The 9516-nt window shown below is 40.2% G+C and overlaps 2 protein-coding genes and 1 pseudogene across 7 annotated transcripts; 1 reads left to right on the top strand and 2 right to left on the bottom strand.

Annotated features, from left to right (window-relative positions):
- Positions 1–1466: 1466 nt before the first annotated feature.
- LOC128877202 (uncharacterized) lies at positions 1467–2501 on the bottom strand (annotated as a pseudogene).
- A 59-nt stretch (positions 2502–2560) lies between these two features.
- LOC128877576 (probable tRNA N6-adenosine threonylcarbamoyltransferase) lies at positions 2561–4545 on the bottom strand. The gene is made up of 4 exons (XM_054124986.1): positions 3936–4545; positions 3391–3832; positions 3133–3311; positions 2561–3058 (listed from the first exon to the last, which is right to left on the bottom strand). Exons 1-4 carry the CDS (start codon positions 4048–4050, stop codon positions 2772–2774), a joined length of 1023 nt encoding a protein of 340 aa, XP_053980961.1. The 5' UTR covers positions 4051–4545; the 3' UTR covers positions 2561–2771.
- Positions 4546–5121: 576 nt separating this feature from the next.
- LOC128876421 (serine/arginine repetitive matrix protein 1-like) lies at positions 5122–8762 on the top strand. Of its 6 annotated transcripts, none has more exons than XM_054122782.1 (5): positions 5122–5268; positions 6572–6760; positions 7008–7771; positions 7917–8068; positions 8161–8762. In XM_054122782.1, the coding sequence occupies exons 3-5, from the start codon at positions 7010–7012 to the stop codon at positions 8564–8566; spliced, it is 1320 nt and encodes a 439-aa protein (XP_053978757.1). In that variant the 5' UTR covers positions 5122–5268; positions 6572–6760; positions 7008–7009; the 3' UTR covers positions 8567–8762. The 6 variants fall into 6 exon arrangements, with proteins under 6 accessions (XP_053978757.1, XP_053978758.1, XP_053978756.1 ...); XM_054122783.1 differs by having other exon boundaries at positions 5132–5407; positions 6701–6760; XM_054122781.1 differs by having other exon boundaries at positions 5132–5407.
- The last annotated feature ends 754 nt before the right edge of the window (positions 8763–9516 follow it).

The following is a 9516-nucleotide window of genomic DNA, read 5'->3' as shown; positions in this document are numbered from 1 at the left end:
TTTAGATAACTTTAAATAAAATACTAAACGATATAGTAGGTGGGATAGTTTTTAAACCCGCCTAGCCGTACGAGGTTATGTCAAGATTATGCATAAGTTAAATTGGGTTAGGTCTGGGTTAGTTCGTTGGTTGAACCTCGCCCCTTCGATGAAATACGACATCTTTTTGATACGACGAATGATATCATTAACACGTTCCCTACCAGACTAATAACTCTTGAAAATGTCTACTATGATTAAATTTTCTTTACAGACTACTGAAAACTGCATAATGAAACATTTATTGTGGCATTTAGTTGTGTAACTTTATCAAAGTTCAAGTATTTCATTTAAATTCACTTTCTGTGACACTTAACTTTCAGAATTAATTTTCGTACTTTTTCAGTGAAAAGCATTGTCACCCATATAAGAAAACGAAAAGCAACGATTAGAAATGGGGAATATTAATTCCCGAGTCACGTGATATTTTGAAGAGCGAGTTTAAATGTCAGAGCATGGCATTTTCGTGGCATAATTCCAGACCAGCTCTCCCTCTAACATCCCAGGGTGGCTCCGTGTTCGTTCGTATGCTCTAGGTTCTTCGCTATCGATTTAATTATTATCCCTCGTTATTATTCGGCGGTCGTTCCGTTCGTCAACCACGGCCCGTCGTTTGACAGTTCGTAGGTTACGAACGAACGTCGAACGCGATCGAAACGATCGCGTGCATTATTCTGTAACCGTGTTTATTCGTACCCGTGTTGTTCGCGCATTGTTTCGATGCACAGAGACTGGGTCTTGGCTACGCGTCAATACGATGTTCTATGGCTAACAAAAATATTCCCGAAGTGTCGTAAGATACAACGGTTTCGAATTCTTTGCTTTTAATAACGTCGTCCCGGATCCAAGTCCGCGACGTGGTCGGAACCGAACATAAATCAGGAGAAATACACGGTCGAACGTTTCGAAACGCACGACGAGCACTGACGCGAGGGATGATACCATAACCAAACCATAGAAAACTATTCCTCGACCGAATTCACGCTGTCGCGCGTCAACAGTAGTAAAGATGGATGGATATCGGACAGTAGTAAAGAACGATTATTCACAGACAGTATTTACCACGTTCCGTTTTCTCTACGAAAATCCACGAAACCTTTGCGTATCGCACGATGACATTTTAAGTAAAGGAAACGTTACAGCCTTGTTTCCGTCTGTCTTTCGTAATCGCGACACGTAACGATTTAAATGTTGCGTAAAAATGAAAAGTAGTCCTGCTTTCGATTTTTTTAAGAAGAGGTTGAAAGAATGCTCTGCGTCGCGGAGCCTCCTAGGAATTATTTAACGAGACTCTCGATGTCGCAAACAAATTTACACGGGATTCACTGTAAAATTTGTTCGACGATTACCACGATCTCGTATCTTGTCACGAGATGGCTTCAACTCCCATCGGCAGATTAATAATAGACGAATTTCGAAGTGAACGTTTAACTGAATAACAGACCTCGACGTTTTTGACACTTCCAAGAGCGAGCAGCTGAGAGATTCGAGTTATCTGGGTCTCTACGCGCGTTATTCGGGGACACTATTTGACGCGTGCCGGTATGATGCTATAACGAAGTAGCTACTATACGGAAATAGACGTAAGGTAGTCGAATAAAACCGATGGGAAAACAATTTTTCGGCGACTTACCACTGCTTTAAGCACGGGCACCATTCGTTCCAGAAAACAAGACGTGCACCATGATGTAGCAGCACATCTTGCCCGTGGCTACCGCGACGAATAATGCACCGTGACGAGTAGTGACGAGTAGTGACGATCGGTGACGAACAGTGACGAGGGTACTGTACTGCCACTTGTTCCACACCAAGCGCTGCAATCGACGATCGCGCGTCTATCGATTAGGAAACGGAAAATGTAACGTGTCGTACCGTTTAGGTGCGATGCGAGATGAAAAGTGTTTCTGGCGAGATTTGCGAGCAAAACAATTTAAAATAAACATCTAGAAGCATATGCTAGTTCGATACGCGGACGTTCAACGTTTAAGTAAGATTTCAATTGAAAATAACCGAGCTAATCGAAACGAAACTGGTGATTACTAACGGTGACGTCGATTGGGTATCCGGTAGCAATGACGATCCGAATTCTACTACTATTATAACTGCTGGTGTCGCCGACAGAGGTATTATTTGGACCACGGCCAGATATGCGCCTGCGTCGACGATTCCTGAAAAGCTACCCTGCCTATCGTTGCGTGTGATGAAAACTTGACCTCCACCTATGCCGCACGCTTTCCTCTTTCCGCAAACCTCGTAGTTCGATATCAATTTTGAATCTGTTCGATACCTGCGCGTGCGCGTAACGTAACGTGTATAAGCGGGAAATCACGCGATCCCGTTCGAGTCGATGCAATTCGTTCAGAGTAGATCGATAATTTTTAAACATTTTGAGCTTGCGACATCGCGAATAATTATTTCTTCGTGCGAGAGCCACGGTAAGATTTAATATTTTTAAACGTCATGGTATCTGTAACTCCATAGCACAGGAGTTAGGCAAAGTTAATTTAAGAAAAATCTGGAGGCTGTTGCGTAAACGTATATTAACAAACATGTACTACAATGTCTTTTTGACAGGGCAAAACGAATGAGTAAAAGAGAATCCAACTGTGTCGTGATAATATTTTATAGAGTATACACTATCAGTTACACAGAGAGATGCACTATCTGTCTCTCTCCAAGAGGACCCCGGGGGCCGTACCAGCGGCTCCCTCCAGCCAACAAAGCAAAAACTATTAAAAAAAACTATCTTTTTCTCTCCAAGAAACGTGCACATCATCCGTCCGATACCTCTGTACACAAGTTGTTTCTGACCAGGAAGTATGACCACTGCTTTTATATTGAAGTAACCCTGCTACAGCAATCATTACACCGTTATCTATACAGAATCGTTCATCGGTGGCATGAAGTTTCGCGTTCCTTTCTTTACACATAACCTCCATCATCTCTTGCAACCTCACATTGCAGCCTACACCACCAACAATTAATACCTCCAATGAGTTTACATGGGCCATTGCTCGTTCTGAAATGTCATCAAACCAGAAATGTAATACTATTTTATGTTTGTACTTTAAATTTATATAATACGCTGGATACCTGTAATTTCTATAAGCATGGCAAATACTGTTTCTTGTAAAGAGAAACATAAATCTTCCGGAGTATACTCCTTTGACTTGAGCCAAGTAGGAAGATGTTCTTCTATGTAGCTTAAGATACCAGAAAAAGATACATCCATTCCTTTCACTACATAAGGTAATGGCGCTAACTTCTTTCCTCTTTATATACAAAAAATTGTATATAAGATATAATTAACATCTATAAATAAATAAATCCTTTTATGCTGAAACAACTTACTTTTTTGCTAACTGTTCTATATTATAACCAGGACTAGGATCATTGGAAAGTTTTAATAATCTAGCAAATCGATCTAAACAATTTCCTACAGCTATATCTATTGTTTCACCAAAAATGCGATATTTTTGTCGAGAGTACGCGATAATTTGTGTATTTCCACCGGAAACGTATAAAACGGTGGGATTTATACTCCCTGTAATCAAACGTCCCATTTCTATATGACCGATACAATGATTTACAGCAACCATTGGTTTATCGCATATTTGAGCAACCGTTCTTGCTACCGATGCGGCAACCGTTAAAGGTGCTCCCATTCCTGGTCCTTTCGTATAACACACCACGTCTACATCTTCTAACGTTACATTAGCATCGTTCAATGCTTTTTCTAAAACCTCGAGAATATAAAGTCTGTGATGTTGCGCAGTTTCACGAGGTAGAAATCCTTTTCAAAACAAATTTTAAAATATTTTATACATAACTTTTAAAATCTTAATAAACAACAGATACAAATTTTTATTTGTTGGGTTTCAAGGTTATGTTTGTACCTTCGCCTGGCGGTGTAACGTAGGTATGTCGAACATTCGACAAAACATCATTATCTCGAATTATTCCGATACCTAATTTATTCGCGCTACCTTCGAATCCGATCGCGATTACCATTTTTCTTTTAAACTATTTGATTTTAAAAAGACAGACAAAATACGTTTGCCATTATTTAGTAACTACCAGCACGCGAGTGACTCGATCTGACTCGATCAGCCAATAGAAAACAGTTGCAGTAGAAAGTCGACCATATTGAATCTCGAAGTAAAATAAGTGAATGCTTTCGTTGAAATGAATAACAATGTAAACTGTTTCGTAATACGACACGTAATGTCATCTAAAAAAATCTTGAACAATTGTGAATTATATGCAACCGAATGACACTAATCTAATTGACTACTAACTTACTAATATAACCTATGTACGGCAAGTTGCTATGTAACGAGCAGTTATTAGATCAGGATTTGTTACGTTAGAATATATCAATTTATCGATAACCTTCTATTCACTAAATATAATTATTAAGATAAAAATATATCAAGAAATAGTTTCATATAACTAGACTACGGATCTTTATACGAAATGTAATTACACCAATTGCTGTTGATTTGTCGTCTACCTCTGTTAATACCAATTCCAAGTTCAAAAAACTGGAATGTTACTTTATATGATATAATTATTGTCACTAGAAAACACAAGTTTATTATAGCGAAAAATATGAAAGTGTCTAGGGATATTGCAATTGGAAAGCACCCAAAATAAAAATTAGAGATGAGCAAAACCCTAGGCTTCGAATAAATCTGAAGTTTGCCGATGAGTTTGTCTCGCTTCCTTCTTTGGAAAATGTTCAAAAGAGGAAAAGAGACAAACATATCAGTAAGCTTCAGATTTATTCGAAGCCTAGGGTTTTCCCCATCACTGGGGAAAATGGGTAGTCGAATCTGATGAATTTCAGAGATGGGCAAAACTCTAGGCTTCGAATAAATCTGAAGTTTGCCAATGAGTTTGTCTCGTTCCTTTCCTTGAAAAATGTTTAAAAGAGGAAACCAGACAAACACAACAGTAAACTTCAGATTTATTCGAAGCCTAGAGTTTTGTCCATCACTGGTGAGTTTCCCCTAGAACAAGAGGGAACCGCGTTACGTGTGTGAAGAACTTAAAATGACCACGGCGACATCTGTTGTCCACCTTGTTTGGAATGCAATCCTCTGCATTTGGTGCGGCTCGTCAAGAAAAGTCTTCTTAACGATCTCCATTCGTAGAACGTCACGCGGAAGTGAATCACCGATATTCGCGGCAGAAAATGCAAATTTTCGAGTAGCCGCGGTGAAAAAAGTGAGTGTCGTTGTCTCGAATGGTTCTTGAGCCCCGGTGAACGTCGTGAAATTCCACGAGTAACGCTTACTGGGTGGGCAAAATTGATTTTCAAAGTGACCGTCGGGTGCCTGGCGAATGAACGCCTCTGACGCTTTCGGTATGAGTTAGCAGCAAGCGCTGCGCAGAGTTTTAGATTTATTCGCGTTAACTGTCGAGTAAAAGTTTTGTGAAAACTACGTTAAACAAAAAAAAAATATATATATATACACGTATAAATATATATATATATTATATATATATGAAGTAATAATATAGTGCAAAAGGTGTGTACCAGCAAATGGAAAAAGCGAGAAGAGCCGACCTTCGCTTTTAATGAAAGAAAGGAGCGAAGGAGGCTATACGCGTACATACCGGTTCAGACTCTCTCTCTCTCTTTCTCTTTATCTCGTCAAGCAGTACTTGAGATATTCCGCGATTCTCGAGGTTCGTTCACGACATCGGTAAGGTGTTACCCGGGTAATATCTGAAAATGGTGTCGCGGGAATCGCGGTCCCGACGGCGATCGTCGCGAAATCGCGCGGTCGGGCCTTTACGTGACCTTGACGTACCCGTTACTCGGGCCACAAATTCCGTGTCGCGTTTCGGTGTGGCCACGAGTCGTACGCGACAAGATGTCCTCCGACGCTTACCGAAAAGGTGACGTTCCGCGCAACGACGTCCCCGTGGACGTCGCGAACGGTCGCGAAATAAACGAGAAAACCGTTTCGACTGCGCGCGACGCCGATGCTCGTTGGAATTTTCTCGCCCGTGTGTTACCGTCGGTGTAACATTCGCGAGCGGTTTACACCGTGTACACGTAATTCGGCTGCGCGAGTGCCGCACGGTACGGCATTACCCGGGTAATGCCTCGAGACAAACTTCGCGCTCTGTCCGTACTTCGGTTTCGATGAAAGAAATATAAAAAAAAAGAAAAAAGAAATGAAAAATAATGCGCGAAAAACTTGGACACGAGACAAACCTTCGGTTTCTCGCGTGCCGCCGCGACGCACGCCTTTGAAAGGCGATCTCTGAATTTGGTTCGACTCATTCAATGTCCACGCGACCAACATTTATGGATCGTGGATCGAAGCGTACTACAATTCTGGACATGCGGAGATATGGCGATGGTAAGGCATCGCGACGGGTGATGTCCATTACCACATTTATGGATTTCGCGAATTCAAATTCTGAGAAACGCTTTTGATCGGGGAATACTAACTTTTCCGCCTGCTTGACCACTACAGATGATGCGTATTTGTGACATATAGAATTTTTAACTTAGGCCAGTCGACCCAAAGGACGAGTAGCACTGGTTCTTCTAGCGAATCTCATGGCGATTAATCCGACGTATTATCATCTTTATGGCCGTTCTGTCGTGTTCTGAGAATTAACGTGTTCACTGATCTCGCAGGAGTTCGGATCAGCAGTGTTTACGCTCCTCCAGTGTCTTCGAGTGTAACACATCTGTAAGGTAAATATATTTAATGTATTTCGAAGAAATCGCGCTACGATTTAGCGAACTAATCGAAGGGCAGGTGGGAGAGAGTATCTGTTGCATTTGAATAACTATAAAATAGCGTCCGTGCCTATTAATTACCGTTCTTAATATAATTTTATGTGGAATATATATAATACGAAATATAAACGTATATTTTACACACATTTTACGTTCTTTCCTTATACATTGTAAAATGCCAGAAATATTTCGTTTGTTGCAGGAATGTCACGGGACTATGATAGACGAAGAGGAGGAAGCGGTAGTGGTAGCAGCTCTAGTAAGTTACGGATGGATACCAATGTATCGCAGCCCAGACCACACGGAGAAAATTCTGGGAAGCGGAGAGAATTTGATAGCGTAATGCGGAAAGCTCGCGAGTCTCGATCAAGTTATTGGAATAAGAAGCTTTTGGAGGTAGAGGAAAAAGACCCGAACAGGTGGAGACACAGCGGATACAAGGAGTTGTACGTTGGAGGGACGACAAGCGGAGAACCCAGCAGGGGACATCCTCGCAGTCCGAGAAGTCCTAGACCTAGGAGTCCTCATAGCCCAAGACCGCGTAGTCCTCGAACTAGAAGTCCGTGTTCGCCTCGCGAAAGATCGCATAACCGAGGAAGACCCGCGCGCAGTCCAAGTACAGGCAGTACTTGCTCTGATCGGTCATGCAGCGTTTGTTCGCCGAAAGAACGACGCCGCATTGCCCAGCCTTCTCGTTCGCGTTCAAGATCGCTGACACCGGTTCGAACTCGGCCGCATCCGAAAGAAGTAGTGCCGTCGAGTTCTCGAGTAATACCACCCCGTACTAGACCGCGATCACCTCCTTTGCCGCGTCCACGCACACCTCCACCCGCGCCACAACCTCCGCCGCGTCATCAAAAAGACTACAAAACGATTAAAGAAAAAGAAGCCAAAGTTCGACGCAAAGAAAAGCAGCATCACGCTAGAATCCCTGAAGATCCACGGGTCCCAGATCCAATTCCATTGGTAAAACATGCTTTGTTCGTGTAAATAATTATGAATCACGGTTCTGTAATATTTACAACATATTTTTCACATACATTTCACGTATTCTTTTAGTCGTACTCGTGTATTCTTTTATTTCCAATATGTAATTATTGAACTTGTGCAGATGCGTAAGCCGGTAAAGGTAGAGAAAACTCATTCGAGTCACGGACCAGCGCAAATGATCAGGCCTCCTCCTGAATCCTCGCCCAGCGAAGACAGCGATAGCTCTTCCACTACGTCGCACGTGGGCCCGCCTAGGATGACGTTATCAGAACGGTATTATTTTTCAGCCGAACCTACGAATTATAAATAATTCATTTTATCGTAACACTTTTGATATAAAAAAGAAATACGAAATCATCTTTCAGCTTTGGTAAAATGGCACAGTGGAGCGTAGATCGTCGAGACATGGAAAACATGCGTATAACTAAGGATGGAGAAAATGCAATGAAAGTTGTAATAGAGGGTGAAGAAAGAATCGCGAGATTAGGATACGATTCTCCACCGCCAGGACATTATCCTGAATCGCTCTTAGCACAAGGGCCGAGAGGTCTCGAATGTTGGGACGATGTACGTGTTAGATACGATTATTATAAAGCGAGAGGATACCTTCGACACCTTACTTTAGACGACTACATAAAGTGGGAAGAATGGTGGTACAAATATCAAGAATGGTTAGAAGCTGAGCGTTTTTATGAACAATGGGCCTCATCAAACCGTCCTACTGGTGGAAGTCGCAAGAGACGCGGTCGACGCAATAACGCTGCTCACTGAAATTTTCGCAAGACCGTTACAAATCATTCTTGATTCATAGACATTGTCATCAATAAAACATACTGTAATATTTGTTGTGCTTAGAAAGGACTTCGAACGGTGTGCAAACGCTCTATACATACATAAGTACATACATATATAAACACACACACGCGCGTATAAATATTATATATATATACATATATATATATATATATATATAATAAAAAAAATGACTGTGCTGTAAAAACCTCGTTCTCATCGGTTTATTAAGCAAAATTTAATATACGAAATTTTTGTTAGTTAGTTATAGTTTATTCTCTTTGCGGACTATATACGAAATTTTTGTTCTTTTTTATATTTCACGTACATTAAACTATATAAAAGTAAGTAAATTTGATGTGTTGGTTACGAAGTTTTGACGATACTTAAAAAAAAATATATTTCTTTTTCAAACTTATCGCGAAATAATTTTCTTTGATCACGTAACTTTAATAAAGTAGTTTTATAAATTGATAATATTATTTTGTTTCTTTAATAAAAAGAAAATGTATAGAACAGAATGTTTCAATAATACAAGGTGATATAAAAATCATAGTGTGTACGTACAAAAGACAGTAAATTGATTTCTTGTGAACAAAATTATAAAATAAATACTTTTTAACGATAAAACTTGGTAATTGTATTCGTTGCAATTCTCTGTTATTTCTATATACGAAATCAAATATGCATTAAGAATTTTTCGTAAACACAAGAACCGCAGTTTTTATCGTGATATCTTCAAATAGTTAATAATGTTTGATAAAACTATTTATAAGACAAGAAACGCACCAATGAAGTTTTCGTGATGCCATTTATCTTCGAATTTTAAATACTGAAATAACTTTTTTCTTATTTGTTTTTTTTTAACGATGTTTCTAACACAGTCGACTTCAAATTAGGTTAAAACAACTTAATCAAGCACAAATGTA

Source organism: Hylaeus volcanicus, chromosome 5, assembly GCF_026283585.1.
Source record: "Hylaeus volcanicus isolate JK05 chromosome 5, UHH_iyHylVolc1.0_haploid, whole genome shotgun sequence".
Lineage (NCBI taxonomy): Eukaryota > Metazoa > Arthropoda > Insecta > Hymenoptera > Colletidae > Hylaeus > Hylaeus volcanicus.
The sequence above is the reverse complement of the archived record's forward strand: the minus strand, read 5'-3'. Positions and strand labels throughout refer to the sequence as shown.